Here is a 23,359-nt window from a genome sequence, read left to right on the forward strand (position 1 = left end):
ATCATATTATGAATCCAATTTTGCATACAGAATAATCCTAGAGGTTATTGCCTTGAATTTATAATTAAAATTCATAGACTAAAGCTTAAATAGTTTTCACAGAGACTTATTACATTAGTGTTTTACATAGAAAGGATAAAAGTTACCAAATGAAAAGAGCAGCCATTTCAGAAACTATAAATAATTCTATTAAAAAACCAAAAACCCAAATCCTAAAAAAAAAAAAAAGTTATGGGAAAACCATAAATATCTTCACCCTCTACAGTAACTGCTATAGAAGAAACCTGTAACACACTGTAGCTAACTCTGCTTTCAGTTCAGAACATGGATCATATAAAACAACATCTCTAGCGAAATGCCTGGCCAAAGGAAACACAAAGGGATTGAAAAAATAAATCTGAGGAAATTAAAAAAGTAGATTTTTTTATTATTATTATTATTTCAAAACAATTTCTACAAACGTTATATAAACATTCAGCTATTTTCTTTAAAATTTCCTTATAAAAAAAAAATCCTACAAGAAATCCTTAAAAAAAACCAAAAAGGTAAGAGACTGACGGCAAGGAAAGGGCATCGTCACAGCAACCCAACAGGGCTGTCCTGACATCAGGGATTGCAACCCTTGCCTGGGGAGGACAGAAAGAGACCCAAGTCTCCTGGGGAAGACATTCCCTAGGCCCTTTACAGCATTCAGGGATTTTGAGCCCCTAAATTCGGGCTTTTTACTCCCAGATAAGGCAACATTAAGTGTAGTGTAAGAGATTCATAAATAATTCTCCACAAAATATGCTTCACATAAACAGCCTGCTGCAAGACATCTATTAGCAAGGTTTATATATATATTTATATATATATAAAAAGCCATCTTCTCTAGAAGCAGCCAATCTGAGCATGGAAGCTGGATGCAAACACATGGTGTTTGCTTCCATACAGTCTGTTTTGTATTTATATACCCTCTGTAAAACCAAGCAGAAAATTTGGCAGCTTTATTCTTTTTACACTAGCTTTCAGAAGGAGAAAAAATAAAAGTTACACTGAGGTTTGGTTTTGGGGCTTTTTTCAGACTCTTTGTATTTCATTGGGCCCTTGTGAGCTGAGCGGGATGGGAAGGGTCACGTAGGAAGTTTGTTTTTTCTTGAAGTCATTTTGAAATTCAATCCCACAAAAAAAGAAAAAGCATTTGTTCAGCACATCTCATCTGAGGGTACAGCGTTTCCACAGTCCGTTTGTCCCTTGATGGGCGTAAGGTGCTGCTGAGTTTTAAGCATAGAACTCGTTTGTAGGGGCTTTCTTGTAGATGGGTTTCTTCCCAAGGTCGTAACTGCCTTCATCCTTCTTCTTCATACGATAGACTAAGAGGAGGATCAGGAAGGCAGCAAACAGGAGGCCCACTGCCCCTCCTGCAATGAGAGCTGGGGGAGGAAAAAAGAGCATGGAATAAGTCTGAACTTCTGGACCACTCCAAACAATCAGCTACATCTCAAGGTGTGCTTCAAGAGTACCAGAACTGCCCCCTGAGTCAGTGGTGTCACCCAAAGGCCAGAAATTGCTTTTCATCCAACCACAGAATAATCACATTCCACATTAATCAGTCTGTATCCCAGTTTAGTGCAAGCAGAGTTTTGACAAAAAGACATCCTCCTTGAACAGAGACAAAGAAACAACCCACCCAAAAGCACTCACCACTGCCCACAAACAGCATCCCCTGCAGAAAAATGGCACAGCTCTGACTGGAGTGCTTCATGAACTACCTGTGTGAGCACTCTGGGGACTTTGAACAGCAGCATCCCACAGCCACCACTGCCTCCCTTCAAAAAAACACCCCAGTAACCAAAAACCACAACCCCCCTCAAAACACACCAAGATTTTCTCTGTCATCACACCGAGGGCAGCCACGTGACTGGTGAACTTTATCCTTTGCTGTGACACCTACTCACTGCACTAAATGAACTTGGTTAGGTGGCTTTGCCAGCCACCCTTCCAGTCGCTCCTCTGACTGGGAGGACGGCTACAGATCAACAAGACATGCCTAGGTCTGAGGTCTATACTGGGACCATGAGACCAAGTGCCTGCTGCCTTGAGACAGATCTGTCCCAGGCACTAAGGGATAGCCAGTCACTTGGCTTGGCACCAGGCAGAGGCACTCAGATCCCCAACAGCTGACTAGGTGTTCACATCCCTTAGAAGGGTTGTTTGGTTCCCAGCAAGGCTCAGAAAAAGCAGGACTTGGGCAGAGGTTAAAAGGAAACACCCACATTTGATACAAAAGTCTTATGTCATTGATTTATGGCTAGATATGCTGCTTGTTGAGGTAGTATCTGGGCGCAGAGCAGCTGCTACATGACTTGTGTGGCACCTAAGCCAACAGCCAGCTGGCAAGCTCAACCCCGAGCTGTTTACCCCAGCAAGGCAAGCAGGAGGCTCTTCTGCTGCTTAAGGGCTAAAAGTGACCCTGCTCCAGGTAGTCACAGAGCTAAGGGATCCCCCTCCCTTTGTCAGCAGGGAACCACTCCCCAGAGGAACAAGAAGCAACAAAAGCCACTTTGACTTCCAGTATTAATGATTTATCAGGACAAGGTGGAGTATTACCTGTAAGGACTTCTGTTCTCTCAAAGATGCTGCTGTTGGCTGTGCTTGCCATGGAGATCTTGTTGGACAGGTTCTCTTCAACAGGCAGAGCTTTGTTAGGAATGATTTCATTGTCCACCATTGTGTTTTTCTTCTCACCTTCTATCTTTCTCTCAGTATCTCCAGGGATATAGTTGTCAGATAGCTACAGAACATAGACAAACCACACCCATCAGTAAGCAGCACCCAGCCTTCTGACAATTCCAAGCAGGAGGGTGTGCAGGGAAAGGAAAGTTTGCTTAGCACATTATGAGCGTGCTGTTCCTGCTCGTGCAGACTCGTATTGATGCCACGTCTCCCAGGGGGAAGGGTGTTTAGAAAGCTTCACAGACAGACCACAGCAGCTACAGCAACAGAGCAGTGTTGCCTAAAGTACACAGAGGCAATACCTACCACAGGAGTATCCTTGGTGGTCAGATATATGGTATCTTCAGAGGCTGAGTAGTCTGCAGAGAGAGGAAAAAATAAGTTAAAAATAAAACTAAATAGAAGAGGACACTGTTTTCCTCCCACCACATGCCATTTTTTTTTTAATTCAGACACCATTGGCAAGGCCAAGGCCTGCAAACAATCTCTGGTTCTCTGCTGACTACAATTCCCTTTTATCTACTAGTACTTTCCCCAGTTAATGGCTTTGATTGCACAAGAGCAGGAGATGTAATCTTCAGATGAACCTCTCGCATGGATCCATTGGTCCCAGCTCCAGATTATCAGGAGCTGCCCTGCAAAGCAGGTCTGCTATAGCTGGCTAAGGCACTGCACTGGGAGGGCAATGCTCTCACCACCCATCCCTGAAGGATGGCTTGCCAACCCTCTCGTTACCAGATCTGCCCCAACATGTCACGTACCCATTTCAGCACTTGTTCTTTTCCTTTCAGAAAACAAATGTTCACATAAAGGGGACAAGGAGCTACAGAAACTGGTTTGGGCAGGGAACTTTGCATGTCACAAAGAGTTCACCTGAACACCAGGTAGTCCTTTACCTTGTTTGGCCTCACCTGGTACTAACTTTAAGCCTCCACAATTGATTTTTTAAGTTTCTCACAAATTAATTTGTTTTCAACATGAGACCCAGCCAGTGCAACACCTTTTTACTTGCAGTAAGACAAGCTTGGCTGGACTCCAGCTGTCCTCCCAGAGTGATTCAACATGACAGTACAACCACTCTCACTGTTCTCACTGGTTACTAGGATTCACACTACTTTCTCATCCCCACCTGACACTGTGGTTCCCTCTGGAGCTCTAGCTGGGCATTAAGCCCATCACTCACGAGCTGGTGCCGGCAGAAAGCATCAACACAGGGAGATCCATTTCCCCCCTTCCCCACTCACCTCCAGACCCAGATGTCTCATCTATATCTAACACATCAGAAGTTATGTGAGGCCTGAATTCATTAATGTCCTCATCATCTGGCAAGTCTCCGGAGGCAGGGTAGTCAAGCCATCGGGCATCCATGGTCTCTGTTTCTCTCACCTGCAAACGGGGTGGAGAAGTGTTAAATACCAGGGAATTCCTCAGAAGGGTTTTGCAAAGGTCAGAACTTCAGAGCCTGTGGTGAGAAGCCACTTCTACCAGAACAACGTTAAATGCTGAAGTTCCTCTGCTCTAAAAGCACCATCTCAGCAGCCTGGGAACAGCTAGTTCCCCTAGCATTTCTCAGAAGAGAGAACCAGCCTAGGACTGGAATTTCCCAGAGAGCTACAGTTTCAGGAGGTTCACTTGAACCCACTGGGTGAAAATACCACAACAGGATCTCCACCTGGAGTTTGTAGCAAAAGCACTACCTCCTGTTTGCAATACAGGGGGATTTGGAAGGATTTGGCATTCCCAGAGAAAAGGCCTGGCACCCATAGGTCAGGGTTTTGCACAGCACCCCAGCCGTGTGCCAAGGAACCGCATTGCTTCTTGTATTGACAAACAAACCTATTTTATCACCCAAGGGTTAAAAATTGCTCCCAGCTCAGCAGAATTGCTCTGCAGGGGTTTAAGAGCACTTGCTATTGATAACGACTTGCCCGGAGGAGGAGGAGCTTGCTCTGCCTCAGCTCTCACAACCCATGTAAACAAGCCTGTAAAGTGATAAAATGAAGCCCATGATTGTAGGGCTGATGACTGCTATTAGGGACACACGTTAGCAAAAGGGCAGGAGAGCCTCCAGAGAGCCAGGCCAGCTCCCTGACCACAGTGGCAATTCACACACCAGAGCTCATTTGCACTTGGACCTTCAAGGAGCCACAAGCCCAAACCTCCCACCCTCACCAAGGTTATGCCATTTCCCGGGAGCCATTTCTCTGTCCCACAGCCCTGGGGCTGTGGCCAGGTGAGGGTATTGCAGGTATGAGGCTCCTGGGTTGCTCAACACCAGCTCACAGATTCCAGTGGTTCTAGATGCTTCCACAGCCATCAGGTCATTGCTGTGGTGGGGAACTCGACCTCCTCCCCTGCAGCGAGAAGGGCAATGCAGATGGATGGGTCCCATAGCTGGGGGCTAAGCTGCCAACACTTCTTTTATGTTGTCCCCACAGAAAGCCTGGGAACATGTTCCCTGGGTGTCTCCTAGAACTTGGGCTCAAGCCCTGAGGGTTTAAGCACATTTTTAACGTGCCCCAGTCCTGCACATCCAAGGGGTCTCCTTAATGTCCAGGTTTGCCATGAGCTACGACCTCACAGGGGGCGAAGATCAGAGACTGGCAGGGACAGTTACAGCTCCAGTGCTTGCTGCTTCGTCAGGGCAGCAGTGAGACCCTGAGTAGTAGACAAGGGGTTTGCAGTTCCAGCGCTCAGCATTAGCCTTCCTGATCCCAGGGCCACGTGCAGCCCATCACAGCCCAGCAGTGACACCCACCAACTGATGAATCACATCCGCTATCGATTGTTGGCAAAGGCCAACAATCAGCCACCAGCCCTGTGTCAGCTTCCTCTGCCCACAGCCCTAGCCCTGCTTCCAGCCCAGACTTCCCTGTCCATTAGCATACTGGCTTTGCCACAAACAAGGCTGTGTGGTCAGGATAAGATGTTTTTCATTTTCTATAAGGAGCAGTGGCTACTAGATGTGCTTTTCATTAGCTTACTGAGGCATCTATGGTTTCCCCAGCAACTCTGCTGGAGGGTAAGCAAATTAACAGTCCAGAGGGCATCAAGTGCCAAGGCCAGCTTTCCTCCTAGACCCCCTGTCTCCACTCTGCCCGAGCCTGGCACTAGGTGATGGGAAGGGGGCTGTGGAGGACAGCCAGCTGGGAAGAAATCCCCTCCCAGCCTGGAACCAGGCATTCCTAACGCTATGGATCACTCACTCCAAAGCAAATTCATTTTAAGGTATGTGAAACCCAGCCAAAGCCAGACCTGCAATGGAAACTTCTGCCAGCATGCTGTAGCTGTTCCCATGAGAGCTTCTGGCCAATTCATCAATGGGCAGGAAGAGCCCAATTCCCATCTGCCCGAGCTTCCCAGGGCTGGGAAGCGAGTTTGCTGCAGATCCATGTAACGCAGCTGCCGCGCCAAGGCAGATCACCCTTGGCAGCCAGCTCTCTGCTGAGCCGCACCCCTGTGCCAGCTCAGGCCCTGTGAATCACAGCCAGCTAATGTCCTGACCAGGGCGGCTCAAGAAAACCCATGCTTAGGCCATGGAGTGGCTGGACAACAGGCTGACCTTATCAGATCCAGCCAGCTGCGAGCAAAGCAGCGGCAGCCAGCCACGGTGATTAGTACATACTCTGGAATGCACCAGGTTTGGCTATCAGAAAACCCTATTTAAATCAGGACAGACGGTGTTTACAAGCCAGAGGACATAACAAGGAAGTTACTGACTCACAAGCATAAATAAGATTATATGGGAGCGTTCCCTGAACTCACTCTTCATCATCCTCTTGAGCAAGGATGGGGAAGTTCCTGGAAGCCACAAGAGCTTCTCTTAACTATACAGGAAAATTTTCTGGAGGGCAGTGAGCCTCATTTTACGAATTCAGGGATGTTAGAGGGCTGATGGGCATCTCTGTACCCACCCTCCAGGTTTGAAGACATGCTTTCCTAAGGAGCAGGCTCCTCCTGGGAGCTGGGGCATGGGCAGCCTAGGAAGAGTTAACAGTGAAGTCCTGTGCTGAAGGGCAGGTCTGGAACAGGCACATTCCTCACATACACACCTGTGAGAGGGCACACAGGCACTTTCAGACTTAAAAGCAAGGGCTTCAGGCTTCCCAAGTGCCACATACTGACCTCCCTGCTTAAAACATGCATCCCTTTCCAAGGGTATTAAGCCCTCCCTACACTTGCTTTACCAGGTGAAGAGGCACCAGGGAAGATGCCCATGCTTCCTCACCGCTGGCAGGCTGCAGCTAAAAAGGATGAAGCCAGAAGACTGCTGCGGGATGACAGTCAGCCCCTTACCAAGTGGTCTCTGGCCACATTCAGCTTAACTCCTTCTGCAGTCTCCAGCTGGAGGAGGGCACCAGCGCTGCTCTGAGTCTTCCACCACCTGTTATCCCAGCACTGGAGCTGGGCCAAGGACTTGCTGGAAGAGTTGGACTGGGCGGCTGCACAGCCCCACCTCTCCCCAGCAGCTGAAGTCGAGCCCTGCTATTAATATGCTCCTCTCTAAGACAGGTCTCTACAGAAATCAACCCTTTCTGCAGCAGTCTAGTTCCAGGATTTCTTCCTCAACATTAAGTAGCTTTATCCCCAGTAAGCACCAAGGGGGATTAACCAACTAACCAACGTGCCGGGGAGCAGCAGCTTTTCCTGCCTGACAGTTGCAAAAGAAAAGAAAAAGGAATAAAAAAAACCCAGTTTACTCCCTCCCAGCCCAGCAGCACGTCAGGCACGGGAACTATGAGTGTCATTCCTGGAAGAGCCGGGCACCGAGGTCTCATGTTTGAGCCTGAGACTGGCTGCAGCACTGGGTGAAGCCAGACACTGTTTGCTTAGTTCAGGCACAGGAATTACACCCCTGGCACCCCAGACAAGGGCTTGAGGCTTTTCTGTGCTCCACCCCTAGCGCACCCCATTCCATTTCATGGTCCCCAGGCCTTCACTTAGAACCCCAGCACGCTGCTAGCTCCTTCTCAAAGCAAAAACCTCCAGTTATGGAGGCAGCAAGCAAAGTTTCTGCCCTGTCTGTGAATTTCCCCAACCCTGGCTAGTTCTGGGAAATAACGACCCAGGCAGCTTGCCTGCCCCAGCCCACGTCTTCACCACTGCCTCTGCAGAAGACCTTTCCAAAAAGCCCAAATGATGTTCTGGGGCAGAGACAAAGTTTGAGACATAGAACTGGCTTTCACACACTCCAGCGTTCATTAGAAGTTTCTTTGAAGGGTCACAGCCAGCAAGCTGCTAAGGGAGTCAGACCTGCAGAGGTGTGGGCATCCCAAGCACAGGCAGCTCTTTATCAAGTTTGTAACTTCAGTGTGGAGACCCAGTGCTTGCTCCTGCACTGTGTACACAAGCCCAGGAGTAAACAGGGGCAAGGTGAAAGTCAACCTTTCCTAGACAAATCACATGGAACTGGGCCAGCCTGGGAGGTGGCAGTCACAGACCTGTTAACTCCTTGCAGCCTGATCCTGGGGCTTTTGTCAGGGGCTCTGTGCTAGGGGACAGTTGTCTGGATCGCCTCCTCGGAAGTGGGATTACACTAAACATCTTTCCCAGACCTGTGCTGTCAGGGGCAGATGTCACTCACACCATCACAATGCACATCCAGAGCAACTGAAGAGCTTCTGAACAAACAAGCAGCTGCCTGCATTGCCCAGTCTCAGAGCTGGGTTATTAAGAGATCATTCTTGCAAAGCCACCGCCTTGGCTCTCATGCTGTCCTGCATCACAAACTGAAGAGTACCAAATCCCACGGAGCCCTTTCCAGCACAAGGATGCAAACCTCTGAACCACCAACCAGGAGAGGAGATTTCCATATAACTCACTTCCACCGAGCTCTGGCAGGAACACACACACCACAAAGGCTTTAAAGCTCATGCTGGCATGCAAAGGAGCAGGGGATAGGAGCTGAGCTCACCCCCTGAAAGCACACCCACTCCCCAAAAGCAGGAAAGCAGAGGAGCCACGCAGTGCTGGAAACGGGGCAGCAGAGATTGGTGTGAGTCAGCCAAACAGAGCTGACCTCCACAGGAGGGTGGCACACAGCAAGGTAACAGGCAAGGACAGCTCTACCTTCCCATCTTAATAAGCATTAAAAGTAAAGTTATTAGAAGTAACGTGAGCTCCCAGCAGAGGCAGCTCCTGCCAGACTGGGAAGGGACTGTATTTCCCCCCAAACCACCATTTGCTCCCTCCATGCTCCAGCTCTGTGTAAGGAGAAAAAAGTGTCACTTTTGTCCTGAGAGCAGAGCAAATACCAGTGTTTCAATCTAGCTTGCACTTAACTCCTTCAATACATCAGCCACCATAAGAAAAAAATCCACTTGTGCTAAGTCCTTGTGCCCAGGCTTTTACCTCTCCTCGTCCCTGGTCAGTCTGTCCCCCACAATTCACAGCACACACAGCCTGGACTGAAGTTCAACAGCTCCCATCCAGGCACACGTGTGTTTGCTCACATGGCAGGCTCCCCCCGAGGCTTCCAGACATGGTTAAATACTGCTGTACCTTTGCTCAACACTTTTCAGCAGTCCTAGGGCAGGACCACAGGCAGAGTGGCTCTGGGCAAAGCCAGCTTTGCCAGTCTGCTCTTTGAGGGTCACTGTACAGGTGCACTCTCGTCACAGGGACCTGAGCTGGTAAATCTTTAACATATCTGAGGACTAAGGGGGAAACCAGACCGAAACACAGACCAGGCCTTGCAGGCACCTCCTGCCTGGCAGCAGGGGATGGACAGCACTGCATCTCCAGTACACCAGCATCGGTTGTTCCACACTACCCCTTTCCTTTCTGCTTCTTGAAAAAGAGAGAAAAAGAATATATATATGTATATATTATTTTTAATTGGTCTCAGTAATACAGGGAAGGAGCAGGGTCTTGCTTAATAAGAGCAAGCAAGAGCAACATGCAGGCTGACAAACTGCTCAGCCAGTAAAGGCATCACTCATTCAAGGTGACTTCAGAGGAGCCTTCCCATCCCCTGTCCAACCAGGTACCCGTCTCCCCGCAGGCACATAACCAGTCCTGTGTGCTCAGGCTCAGCAGCCCACGTGCTGCACGGGGCAGGCGCAGGAACGGGCATCCAGCACTAGCAGAGCCCCAGCCCGGGTCAGTCCCCCCCCCCTTGCCCCCACTCCCCGTGTGATTCTTTAAGCTGTGTCGCCGCAAGCAGCTCTCCTGGGGCTCATGCGGCAGCGGAGGCATAATCCCCGTGACAATGACACGGTAATCCGGGGCTCCGAGAGCCACCCGCTGTCACACGGGTGCCTCCCCGGCAGCGGGGATGAATCCTCCTGGGCTTTGCTTGCTCAAAATAGGCGTCCCTGCACGTACAGAGCCAAACCCCGGTTACCTTTTCACACGGATGCGTTTGCTTACGCCCAGCCCTCTTCACACGGTACCCAAGAGCCTCTCAAGGTCTCGGCACAGAATCAAGCAGGACAGAGATTATGAAGGAATGATTTGTTGTTTAACTGCTCTCCCCCCCCCCATTATCAGCCAAGAGCAAAGCAAAGCCGTAAGGATTTGAGTCCTGTGCCAGACAGGCACATGCTGGGATCTGTTTACTGCCACGGTGGCAAAATAGCTGCTCTAAATACTCAATGCCCAGCTCGAGAGACCCGAGGAGCCGAGGGAAGGAGCTGATGGCATCCCCCTTCCAGCTAGCCAGATAAAGCTCAGCAAGCAGTTGCAGATGGCTGTGTGTCAATCACTTGCCCCGAGGCAAATATAGATAAGGTTCAGAGGAAAGCTGCAGGAGGGGAAAGCAGGAACCCTCATATGACTCAGGAGGAAAACAACTGCAGAGTTCATTTCATGCCCGAAAGGTTCCCGCGGTCACTGGCAGCAATACACACCTAGTTCATAAAAACATTACTTTTTTTTTTTTTCTTTTTATGGTAGGTACAAAGCTGATGGTAGGTATTTCATGCACTTTACTACCCAGGGCTCAGCTTTGAAGTTGGTGGAATCTATTAAAAGTTAAGAAAGGAATTCTGCCTTCTAGCCCATGACTTGCTCCAAGTTTCCCTGCTCTAAACCAGGGGCTCCCATCACATCCCCATCTGTGGGAGAAGAAAAGGATACAGAGACCCCAGCAAAGCAGCTTTTCCACCAAGGACGATTTCTCATGCTGCTACTTCAGGCTTGTGATCCCTCACTCACCGTACTTTCCCCTGGCACCAGGGAGAGGCCTGCCCTCGCTGCCCTTTCCTAGAACACAGCTCCAGCACAGCACCTCCTTGGACACGAACACAAGCCGAATTTCCACTTGGCAAGAAACACACGAGGTGCATTTTTGGGATCTTTATGCTGCCTCATGCCAGAGTGTTAACAAAATTAAGCCAGGCAAACACCCAACTTCAAAGGGTGCCTTTCCTAGCTGGCTCACCGCGCAGCTAATCTCAGCTTGTTTGTACAGTCAAGATTCCCAGTGCTACACTCTGCAAATGCTTCCCCTCCCACAATCCATTTTAATCTAATCAGAAGTAGTAGCCCAAAGATTTAGGCTTAGCCCAGGCAGCTGAGCTCTGCCAGGAGAGTTTTGTTTAGAGTTTTCTTCTGCTGGCAAAGCTTCCAGCAAAAACCTGTGGCAGAGGAAGTTATCAGCATGAAAACACTCCAGACAGAGTATCCATGCCACTCCACTATCAGGCCATAACCCTGTCAGGATTTATACAAACAAACACTTCAACAGCAGGGATTTTCTTAGCTAGATTCAGCAGCAGAGGCTGGGGTTTTCATGTTGTGTGGGTTTTTGTTGTTTTGGTTTGGGGTTTTTTTATAAAAACATTCCCAGCTTGTGAAGAGATTGCTTAGGTTTGTGGGCCCAGAGAGCAGCGCAGGGTGTGCTACTGGGGATAACGCAGCTGTACCGTTGGGAAACTCATCCCTCCCAGAAGCATTTTCCTCTCTCAGAAAGCTCCGTGTTCCCAGCCAGGCTTCCTCCCCTCTCCAAGCCGGGGGCGAGCAGCTGGCAGCAGTTTCCCAGTACTCCCTGACCACATCCCTGCACCCTCGCAGTCACAGGCAGGAGCAGAGGGACCCAGCTCTTGTTTTGGTCACTCCTTCCCTGGCTCTGCAAGGCTGCGCTCGGCGGGACTAACAAGTTGTTTAGTAACCAGCGTGCAGGACCAGCTCCTCATACTCAGCCTCAGGAAATTCAGAATTAGGGCCAAGAACAGCCCGCACATAAACAGTCTCCTGCAAGTATCCTGGCTCCAGAGGCTGCTCCACCGCGCACTGTGGGTTTGCAATAAATATTTATCTCGCTGGGGAACAGAGTCTTCCAAGCAAAAAAGCTCCTGACATCAGTAAGGGCTATACTCCCATTTGTGGGAGAGACCACTAGAAGCTTCTCTGTTTTCAAAGGGGGACATTACCCCCCAGAAGCAGCTCCTGTTGCCCTCCTAGCACCACACTGGCCAGGATGGGTCCCTCTACCTAAAGGTCCCACTCCTGGTCAGCATGGCAGCACCCCATCATGCCAGCCACCCTCCTCTCACCCACTTCACCTTATACACGGAGACTTTTGTGCAAGTCCAAGGCAGGCACTTTCAGAGTCATTACTGCATGGTAACACTTCTTTTTATTGCTATAGGTTGGCTATAATGGCAGCTACAGTGCAGGAGGCAGGGTTAGCCTCCCAGCAAGGTAAACATGGCAACATCACAGCACTTTGATTTCAAGTTCTACAGCAGCACAGTTTTAGTTTGCTGTGGTAGGGACACCTCTTCTTCAGCAGCTAAGGCAAAGCACCATCAGAAGATAGAAAGCCTTCCCACAGGAGGCTTTGCTTTCCCTAGCACAAGGAAAATTTGGTTAAGCAAGAAGAAACCTTGGTTTTGCTTGACATGACACCAGATGCTTGGGTAACAGTGCCACTGGTCTCCCCGTCTCCTTCCCAGCCCAAAGAGCATCTCTCCTGATATTTTAATTAACTGCTTTGACTTTTTAAGTTATCCCAATAATTTGTCTAACAAGGGGCACTTGGCATTTTATAAGCAGTCTCAGCCTCAAAGGATTTAAGGATAAACTGACAGGAGTACATACTTCCAGCAAAAATAAGACTTTTACAAGAAATGAATTTTTAAAGCCAGCCAAGCCTTCAGAAACAGAGAGGGACGCTGCTAGATCTTGCGTGTTTTCCCCTCCCACGCTGACATTTTCTCCAGATTCAGGATTAAGTGTTTAACCCCCTCTTCTTTTGAGACTTTCCGCTGCTGTAGCTTGCTTTGAACACTTTCAGTCATCTCAGATTAACACCGCTGCTTTCCTCTCACCCCCGTGCACCTCCTGTTTCCCACTGTATCTGCCTGAAAACACAACCACCACCGAGCTGCCACAGCAAGTTAGTGGCAGCTCAAGACAAGGCCATTTTCTGGCCCACCTTTACCAGTACCAACCCAGCCACCAGCAGCAATCCTACGTCAGAGCCTGACAGCGCTGTGCCCATCACAGCCACAACCCACCGAGATGAGACAAGAGGCAGCAGGGTGTCGAGGGCGGCACAGAGCAGCTGCCAAGCAGCACTAGTTTTGCTTGTCACCCCTGTTCTTCCCCAGAAAGAAGAGACCCACCTCTGTTGTTGCAGCATCTCAGGAGTCTGAGTCATTACTTTGGGTAAGGGGCCAGGACCATTACTCAGAGGGTGACAGCAGAGTCTTGGGGAGCTGCAGGCCAGAAACCCCTGAGTGGGAGCACAGGGCTGTGAGTCATCATGGCTGATGGTGAGAGATACACAGTAGAGCTGCTCAGGGGCAAACAGCATTTACTGGATGGCCATTCAGACACATTCTTAAAAACAAACAAACAACAAAAAACCCCAAGCAACCAGAAAAAAAAAGAAAGCTTGAACTAATCCAGCCCAGCCCTAACAGCTCATTAACGCAGGATCACTTATAGCCCCTCAGAGCAGTAGCTTATTACAAGTTAAACTCTTTAACTAGGCTGCCCTGCCTATTCAGGGCCACCAAGCCCAGTCTCATCACAAGAGTCTCATTCTAGTGCAAATCATTTGAATCCTTAATCTGAAGCGTTTGCATTCCACCCAGTCTCAAACAAACAGCCACACATGCTCCCCAACAGCAGCCAGGAGGGGAGGTCAGGCGTGCGCAGGGTTTGTCCCCACCGGTTTTGTAGTGCTTCAACTGTGTTAGTTACTAGTTTGAGGCTGTGAAAGCAGCACAACCCTGCTGTTGTTACAGGGCACAGAGGAGCAAGTGTACAGAGCAGGGGGTGAGAATGCAACTGCGAGGATCTAAGGGAAGGCTGGAGAGGAGAAACGTTAACTCAGAGCAAAGAAGTTTCCTGAAGGATGGACGCTCTCTTTTGTCTAGGCAAAGTGATAGCTGGGGAGTTCTGCAGGACCAGTGAGCCACAATAACTCAATCAAAGTAATCTTACAAGTCAACTTAAGTCACTTACACTGCAGACTGCAGAGCCCCAGTATCATGGTTCCCTTGTTGGTACAGTCACTATCACCACATTTAAAAAGAAAAGAGAAGTGGGTTTTAAAGATAAAGCCCATCAATCCACCTATTTGAGGGAGAACAGTTTAGCACACACAAAATGCAACACAACCTGGTGTTAGCTTACAACCCAGTGGATCTGACCAGCCAGCACACTTCTACCAGCACATTTTCCAGCACCAGAAGCCAGAGAAAGGGAAAAGTGGCTGTGGGAGTTATGCTGAAGTCTGCACACCAGGCAGCCAGCCAGGTTCTCTCCTCTCCGTCGTCACTCTGAGGTCAAGTTAATAGTCTGCAGTAGAAGCAGGACACGAGCCTACCAAGAAGGCAGTAAGCCACCACAGGAAAACCACGGCAAGGTCACATCAGGCTCCACTTAAGGCATCTGAGAGCAGCAAATGGCCTCCCTAGCCCAACCTTTCAGACAGCTCAAGGCAATAGTAAAGCCATTACAGAGGCTTGGAGGGGAGAGGGGAAGAGCATAGGAAAAAAAAAACCCGTTTTCATTGTTGTTGGACTGGATACAGGCTTTTGCAGGACCTCAAAGTGCCAAGGCCTTGGGAGGCAACAGCAGGAGGGGCAGGAAAGAGAGCAATCACATTGGCTAATGTCCTAGGGTGAATGTCTCTGGTACTGTGAGACTGAAAAGGCACAAATTCAGCCCTGGTCTGCCTCTTGTGCAAGCTGTTTGGAAAACAGAACCACAAGAAAGTGCTCTCCAGCATGGGAGCTGGCAGGCACTTGGGACAGATGAGAGCTGGGCAGCAGCACCGCTTCCCTGACAGCACCCCAAGCACTGCAGGGCTGGTTGCTCCACACAAGTACTTCTACATCTGGTATGAACAAGGTGCTGCGGCTTCAGAGGGACTGCACACCCCTCAACTCCCACCTTGTGACTTGTACATGCAATTCAACAAGGCACAAGGTGCCAGGGAGGCAGTTTCTTTTCCACATGTTAGACACATTTCATCCCAACAGCCAGCTCTAGGTTCAGCTACCAGAGGTCATGGGCTCCTTCCCCTCATGGCAAAGGGACATCACTGCAAGACAGCATCATTGTGCTGCTGCGTTTTAGGGAGGCTGAAGCAAAGCCAGGATTTGCTCTACGTGTTCAGCTTCCCCAGGAGTTTGCCAAGTCAGAAGGTAAAATAAAGAGAAGCGTGCAGAGAGCAATGTCTTGATTTGATTGGGAGGGACAGAGGAGAAACCAGGCGAAGAGCAGAAAGAACAGGCCTGGGGGATCAATGGCAGCGGGACAAGCCAAACCGGTTCTAACATTAATAATGCTGCAGTACTTTCCAAACACAGCTATCATCAACAGACACCAGCCGTGCCAATCGGGAGGCCTCCGAGCCTGATTGCTTTAAAACCCGCAAAAAGAGCCCATCAACAGCGCCAAGCCGCCCCACTCCCCCTGAGCCATCCTCTGCCAGCAGCTTCTGGGTTGGGTTTCTGTTTGTCTGCACCGCTGGGGACACGTACACGCGATGTGGTGCTCCACAGAGGCTTTTTCTGCTTACTTCAAGGCAGAAAAGTAGGACAGCTGCAACAAGCTTGCAGCCCATTAGCACTGCTACCACCCTGCTGAGCTCAGGGCTCTCTTGCAGTTCCAGTGCAGGAGCAGCCCAAGGCTGCAGCAGGCAGATCCCCACTGCTTCCCTCCTGTGCTGCCAGGGGCACTTCTGGATGCTAAAAGCACAGGGAGAGCCAAACCATGCAGAGCCCAAGCAAGGCAGACCTCAAGTCCTTTCCACTTGACTAGAGAAGGCTGGGGACCACTGGGAGACGTCAGGCATTGGATGCAGGGTCCCCCCCTTACTCCATGGGAACAAGATGACGCTCTCACACAAAGCTGCTGGGCTGTCAGAACACAACCCACTCACAGCCTGAGCACCAACGTCACACTTCAGCACTTCAGTAATATTCCCCACCCTCTTACACATCCAGGATTGCTTCACACAGAGAAATCCCATCTACACCAGAAAGCCAGGCATGGGGAAAGGAGCCAAGGCATTTTTTGTTTGTACAGGCTTGGGGAAATATTCAAGCACCGAATCACTCTCAAAAGCCACGCTCTTACATAAGCACAAGAAATACAATCCCTGTCTTGTTAAGAAACAGCTACCTGTCTTCACCCTGCCCGCACAGAAGAGCTGAGAGCCACAGGTTGTGCAGCTCTGCACGTTTTGGCAGTGCCATTGAAAAAACAAATAAATATGGGAGGAGCGCCAGCAGAACTCTCCCAAACAGCATGTCATCCTCATCTCCTCCCCAGCAGCCTGTAACCCAAACAATTTGTTTGGATAAGGCTTTATAGTAGGCCAGTGTTACTTCTCAAACAACCACTCAATCTTAGGTAGCTTAAAAGATACAGACAAATACTCCAGACAAGCTCTATATAAGGATTTACAGGATACATCTGGGCAAAATTTGTTGTCTTTGCAGAAATCCAATGCTTGCAGACCACTCAGTTTCCCAGGGGCACCAAGCAGTGCTTCATACCAAACATGGTCAATCCAACTCCCAGATGCTGGCTGCCCCAAAGGTTAGCCCTACTAGTTTGGGCCAGCTCTCAAACAAGCGACTCACGTGCTTAATTGCAGGGATAAAGACACCGGATTAAAGTGGATTTTGACCGGTTGGATTTAGCAGAGAGTAGCTGACAATTACTACACATGGTCTCTGTGGGAGAGTTTCCTACTCTGCAATCCCCCAACTCTGTGTTCCTGTTGGAGAACAAGGGAGCAGCTGAGCCTTATCAGTCCTGATCTGCCCACCCAGCCCTCAGTCAGAAGCGATACGGATGATTAAACCCAGTGTTGAGACCCCCTGATCTCCCACAGTTACCTTAATCTCACCAACTCTTCCAGACTCGCAGAGGAATCTGCCCTGACTACACTATCAGTAAGACCGACACACGCAAAGCAAACAAACAGCAGGGAAGGCAGAAGCCAGAAGTCTCTGCTCTACTCTGCAGATCCCACATGTGCCCAGCTTGAAGCATCCAAACTGTTTCCCCTCATTATATATTTAAGAGGCTCTTAACCCCGTAACGCAGCAGTTTTCATTCCCATGTAGAAGTGAGGAAGGTTTAAGGCACTTAGAAACACATCAGGTACCAGCACAGCCAGTCTCAGGTCAGATGGAAGGCATACCCAGACACTGCACCACATCACACGTATCTAACCCACCCTGCATTCACAGTAAGGATGGATTAAAGGACTTCAGCCCACGACCAGCAGCTGAAGATAAAAGCTGTAATGGAGAGCAGTACTGCTGTAACTGCTTTAATTCCACCGGCCCTGAACCCAGAAGAGAGCAACGAAGCTCACCAGGGCATAGGGCAGAAAAAAGGGTAAGTGAAGGTAGCACAGCTACCGGACAGTTGGTGACAGTACAAGAGGTGCACATGGGGCACACTGGGCCAGGACAACGCTGCTTTGGCACTGGACGGAGGAAGCAGCACAGAAGGAGGCAGGAGAACCGGAGGAAGGAATAGGAGCTGCCCTACTGCCATTAACCCATTTTACCACCCCCACTCCCTTCCCCGGAGAAGGGCAAACGGCTGGGGCAGATCCCCGAGCCCGGCGGCTGTGGCACTGGTTTTCGGGCTACCGGCGAGCGGGACCTGCCGCAACCGTACCCCCAGCCCGGCGGGGGTCAGCCCGGTCAGCCCCGGGAGCACCCCTTCCTACGGGGGGTGGGGGTGCGGGGTTTGGGGAGCGATGGCGCAGGAGACCCTCTCCCCTCCCACGCCCCAGCGGGACTCACCGACTCGGCGGCGGCGGCTTGCAGGAGGACACCGAGCAGCAGGGCGGCGCGGAGCACCGGCGGGACGCGGGGCAGCTGCATAGCTGGACTGTGCTGGCCGAGGCGGAGCGGAGCGACTCACCGGATGGCTGAACGGACTCTGGCCGCCTCCCGCCGCCGCCGCGGCAGTTATAGGGCCGGCGCGGCCCACGCGGGGGCGGAGCGTTAGCGCCGCCCGCCCCGCCGGGAATGCCCGCGGCCCCATCCCCGGCACCGCGGCGGGACGCCGGGGGGCTGCGAGCTGCCCCGCACCGGTACCGGGCCGGCACGCTGACAGGTTGGTTCCCGAAGCGCCTCAGCCCTGTTGGGAACTCCAGGAGAGACGGGGCCGGCTCGGCCCGGCTTGACCACCCCCCTTACAGCCGGCGTGGCGATAGGCACCGACCCAGGCGGGGGGTGAGGTGGGGGGAAGGAGGAGGGAGGGGGGAAAGAGAGGAAAGAGGAGTGGAAAGTGAAAGGGGGGGGGGGGAAGGAAAGGGAAAGGGAAGAGGGAGAAGAAGCGAAAGTGAAAGGGGGGGATGGGAAAGGGGGGGGGAGAGAAGGGGGGAAAAAGAGGAGGAGTGGAAATGGGGCGTAGAAAGGGAAAGGGGAGAAAGAAGGGGGGAGAAATGGAGAGAAAAGGGAAAGGGGGGGGAGAGAGAAGGGGGGAGGGAAAACAGAAAAGGGGGGGAAGGGGACGAGGAAGCGGGGGGAAAGGGGAGACAGGGAAAGGGAAGGGGGGAAGCAGGTACACAGCATCTGTTTTCACAGCATTCCACAAGTGACAGTCCCACATTTACAGAGAAGCAACAACCAGACTGTGCCTTTGCGACTTGCAGTGTCATGGCTTTCGTTATCAGGTCGGGTGTTACATCACATGGGTCTTGTTGGAGATGGAAAACAAAACCACTCCATCTGTTTTCTCCGCAAGTGGCAAGTGCAAAATAACCCACAGAGATAAAGGGAAAACCCCCAAGAGCACAGTTTAACTACCTCTGGTTTTCTTCTCTCGTGAATAATGTTGCCTGACCCTGAGGATGTGTTTGAAAGCATCCATCTCAGCCCCTCAACAAGCCCAGGTGCACCTCAACTACCACACCAGTACACTATCTGCATCGCTCCCTTATCCATGCTGCAGTCACATCAGTTTGTGCTTGGGCTCTGGTTTGTAGAGAATAAAATATCTTCTGAATGGGGAAGCAACACACAGACCACAAAGCACATGTGTCATGATCCCAGCTGCCAGACTCTGCTCGATCTGGTTCTCAGCCCACTCCAGCGCTACAAAGCTCTCCCAAAACACTTTGTAGCCTTCCCCTTGTCCCACCCGAACGAGCTAACCTCCAAACTAAAAAGATCCCTGAGGTGAAGCAGCCTTCCCAGCTGCCTATTCCTTTGTGGATTAATAGGTACAGAGGGTGAGAGCTGATGCCAAGAGGTCTCCTCAATGTCTGTGCTCGCACACATCAGCGTTGGCAGGAGAATCTCCTGGCAGCACCCTGCTGAACTGGCTGTAGAGCTGGTCAGCTTCACAGGAAGTCACAAGGAGTGCTGCTCAGAGTTTGAAACAATAAAATAAGCTCTGCAGACAGCACACATCCAGGTAAGGGTAGGAACCAGCCTAAAGGAAGTTGTGGTGGAGCTTCCTGTAGAGCATGACCACTTATCGCTGCTGACAGCAGAGGTACAGGACTAACCTCTAGTTAACCTCCGGATCCGAGGCCACCAAGGACATGAAGGAGGGGTCTGTGCTGTGGGCTGGGTTAGTGCCTTTCCTTATTACCCTCACTTCACCACAAAGAAGAGCTGATAAAAGGCATTCTGGGTGTGGCTGGAGAGCCCAGCTCCAACGGATCTCCAGCTCAGGACACCCTGCAGAAGACAGGGAGGAACAAGAGCACGTGGCTGGGTTGAATGTGCAAAGACATCCATACTGTAACAACATCTGCCAGCCAGGAGACAGCCTCAGCAGCACAAGGTAGCCAGAAGCACCCCACTCCCCCCAGCCCTCTAAATGCCACCTGTATTTGTGTGTGTGTGTGGCCACGACCCTCCACACCCCTTTCCAGGTAAAGCAGCCACCACAAAGATGCTTACAAACCAGCTGTCAGTGTTGTGGCCACAACTGGTAATTCCCCTTCAAACAAGCACAATACACAGTACTCCTGATCGTCATAACCCTCAACACACACCCACACCCCCACCAAAAAGTCCCCCTGTGTAACACAGGCCACTGTCTTCCCCCTGAGGGAAGTTCTGCTTTCACAGAATAGAGGAGCCACTATGGCTACGTGGCCCAAGGACCACAAAACACCAGAGTCACTCCTGCACACACAATCCTTCAAGCAAACCAACAGAAATCTTGGGCTTCTGGAAACAAATAAAGCTCCACCAATGATGTTTTCAAAGCGCATGGTGTAGATCCACCTCCCTGACACCGACACACAGACACTTTCTGTGACCGTATCTCAAGAGCGTTCGTAAGAGAGGAAATGCAGCCACAAAAACCATGACATGGTTCTGCAAACCCATGACTTAAATTAGCCTGCTTCATTTCGCCCTTCAGCTGTCCCATCTCAAACCACTGACATTCTTCTCTCTCCAGAATAATGCAGAAGAATCGTGTGTATATGACACTGACCGAGAGCGACAGCACAAACGGGCCCAGGGAGAGAACACACACAACCCAAATGTGCTTTCCTGAAACCCCACTGCAAGGGAGAGAAGCAGAAAAATAACACACACATCGAGCCACACATTTGTTCTGGGTGATGAATTCTCACATTCAAGGTGTGTCAGTTCCCTTCTCCATTTAAAAATGACATTTGGCAGAGAAACAGGGCAGGCTGGCCACCATTGTTCCTAACCCAGTGTTCAGGAGCGAGCAGTTACCTAAGTCTTGCATTGAAAATAAAAATAAACACCTGCCAGTTCCCAGCACATGGCACAAATGTGCTGGGAGGAGAAATGAGGGAGTGTCCAAGTACAATTAATTTGGAGGGTGAGGGGAAATCACATTTTTACATGACACATAAAGAAATGTCTGCGTAATCTCGAGAGGGCCACACGCAGAGCCCTTTACACAATTCCAGATCATAAATGCTACTGCACGGGCCAGGAAAAGAGATTCTTCAGCCAAGCTCAGCATTGTCCTTAAAGGCAGGTTTAAAATTAGCTTAGAGCAGGATTCTCAGGCACAGAACAACCTGAAGCAGAGTTTTAAATAAACCTCAGCTCCCACAGTCCGTTCAGTATGCTCGAGCTGTGTGGAAAAACACACCTGCACACTGCCTGAGGAGAGGAAGAGGAGAGACTGAGAACTCTCACCCCACATGATGAGCTACTTAACAGTGAGCTGTTGTGGAAGTGTATGGTCTTACCCTTACTGTCCCTTTGGCAAAGGTCACCTCAGCTCAAATCTCACCTGCCTAGGAAGAGGGAAAGGAAGAGGGGTCAGGAACTGACCCAGCAAAGGTCAGTTCAGAGAGCAGTGGCCTGTCCATACCACCTGGGAAAATATGGATCACCTACACAAACAGCTTCCTGCTATAGGCAATGATTCCTGAGGAGGAAAACCAGTACTATCCTATACAGCCATTTCTTAGGGAAAGAATCCCTGGCTAAATAGGGAATTCTTATTCCACACTCCTGATAAAGAAGTGGCCACAATAGTTGTATGTGATCTGGGTACATTCTTAGGGTATCCGCTATGTCCTGGGCATGTTGCCACTACTTCTTCCACCTGCTGCTCTTCATGACACGCAGATGCCATGCACAAAACAGTCAGCTGGTTAAAAAAAGGACATTCTAACCAGAAGCTGGGCAAGCAGCACCTACTATGACACCCTAGAAAGCACAATCTCCATGTCTCAACATCCTTCTCCCCTTCACACGTCTTTCCTCCACAGCCCTCTCTGACTTTCGTTTGAACTAAAGAGGAAAAGGTAAATGGAAGGTGCCCAGAAAACGTCTGTTCTCCAAGCCCACTTCAAGCCCTTCCCACTAGGCTTCCTGTGGGAAAAACATCCTCTCTTCCAGGAGAAGGACAGAGTCCCCCTTAGCCAAAGCAGCTTGAGGAGGAAGACAAGGGAGAGCTGAATTCATAGTGCAGATGAACAGACGTGACCATACAATGTGCCACTGCAAAGTCAGGCAGGAAATGAGCTCAGAACCGGGCTGCAGCTGACTCGCAGCACAAGTGTCTCTGTGCCACAGCCCTTCCCTGTGTCCCTGCTGGTTACACCACCTGCACACGGCAGGGGGGAGCCGCCACGCACTGAGCAGGGAGGAGTCTTAAACTTAGAAGGAATTTGAGTCAGCACCTCCCAAAACACCAGCGCGTGTCTTGTGATCCCAGGGACTGTTGAACAAATCAGAAATACTGTTGCTGATGACTCTCTGGCTGTGGAAAGGCACCCAGCAATTACACCAACACTCCTTCCTTACGCTAGGTTGCACTTTGAGTCATCTATGACTAAATGATTTTTGCTGGCAAAGGAAAGTCAGTCCTATAAAGCTTGAAAAGGAAAGGGAGAAGTGAAAATTAGTATCTAAGCAGTGGCTTGCATGTCTTGCTGAACCAAGCAGAGCAGATTTCAGGAAAGGAAACCAATTTCTACCAAGAGTTAGCAGAGGAAGTGTTGAGTCTTGTAGTTTATGCTCAGCAAGGTGCTGGCAGCAGACAGCTCTGATAGGGCTGGGATTTTCCCATGTTTGTTTCTGCACTGGCTAAGGCTGGTAAGCTTCTGCTGAGATAAGTTCTCTGAAGGACCAAGTCAGAACTCACCAGCAGTGGCCCACATCCGCCACACACCGCCTCTCCCTTGCACAATCCTTTCTAGGAGTGGCAGGTCCGGGAATAGGGAGGAATGTGTGTCACACCTGCCTCGGCACAGTGACATCCACACGAGGAAGGGAAGGGATGCAGCAAAGCTGCATCTGGAATTTCCCATATGGGGACATGGAAAAAGCCTCACGAGAGATGTCAGAGATCACAATCTGAGTTACCATAGCCAGAAATACTCCACACCACAACTGATGTGAGTAGCACCTCCCAGAAAAGCTGGGTTCTTTTGTCCTCCCCCTCTCTTTTCCAGATGACAAGAGCTCTGTGCAACTCCCCCACCCACCGGAGCAGCCTGGGGGTGCCTCCTCACCTCTTTCCAGTGAAGGACTTATCTCTGAGGTTCTCCATTGTCCCACACAGCCTTGGGGATTTTAGCATTCAGTTAGTGACAACTCTCACATCTGAAGCCAAACAAGCAGGCCAGCTCATTGAGGCAACTAAAACCAGCTCCAGCAGTCAAAAGCAGATCACAGAGGGAACAGCAGAGCACGAGGCACTCTGGCACCTGGCCGTTTTAGGAGGAATAAAAATGACCAGTGTGATAATA

At 50.4% G+C, this 23,359-nt stretch overlaps 1 protein-coding gene across 1 annotated transcript; it reads right to left on the minus strand.

Moving 5' to 3' along the window:
* Positions 1-406: 406 nt before the first annotated feature.
* SDC4 (syndecan 4) lies at positions 407-18,063 on the minus strand. Its single transcript, XM_084271665.1, has 5 exons — positions 17,949-18,063; positions 3,960-4,101; positions 3,022-3,074; positions 2,590-2,773; positions 407-1,412 (listed from the first exon to the last, which is right to left on the minus strand). Exons 1-5 carry the CDS (start codon positions 18,027-18,029, stop codon positions 1,261-1,263), a joined length of 612 nt encoding a protein of 203 aa, XP_084127791.1. The 5' UTR covers positions 18,030-18,063; the 3' UTR covers positions 407-1,260.
* Between the last annotated feature and the right edge of the window lie 5,296 nt (positions 18,064-23,359).

This window comes from Gallinula chloropus (assembly GCF_964237585.1).
Source record: "Gallinula chloropus genome assembly, chromosome: 16".
Taxonomy (NCBI): Eukaryota; Metazoa; Chordata; class Aves; order Gruiformes; family Rallidae; genus Gallinula; species Gallinula chloropus.

What these genes read in the sequence shown, in the direction of transcription:
- SDC4 (XM_084271665.1), bottom strand. Translation starts at nt 18,029, where the DNA reads ATGCAGCTGCCCCGCGTCCCGCCGGTGCTCCGCGCCGCCCTGCTGCTC. An exon ending in CCACCAAGGATACTCCTGTG is followed by an intron (nt 2,774 to 3,021) that starts GTAGGTATTGCC and finishes TATGTTCTGTAG; the next exon opens with CTATCTGACAACTATATCCC. An exon ending in GAGAACAGAAGTCCTTACAG is followed by an intron (nt 1,413 to 2,589) that starts GTAATACTCCAC and finishes TTCCTCCCCCAG; the next exon opens with CTCTCATTGCAGGAGGGGCA.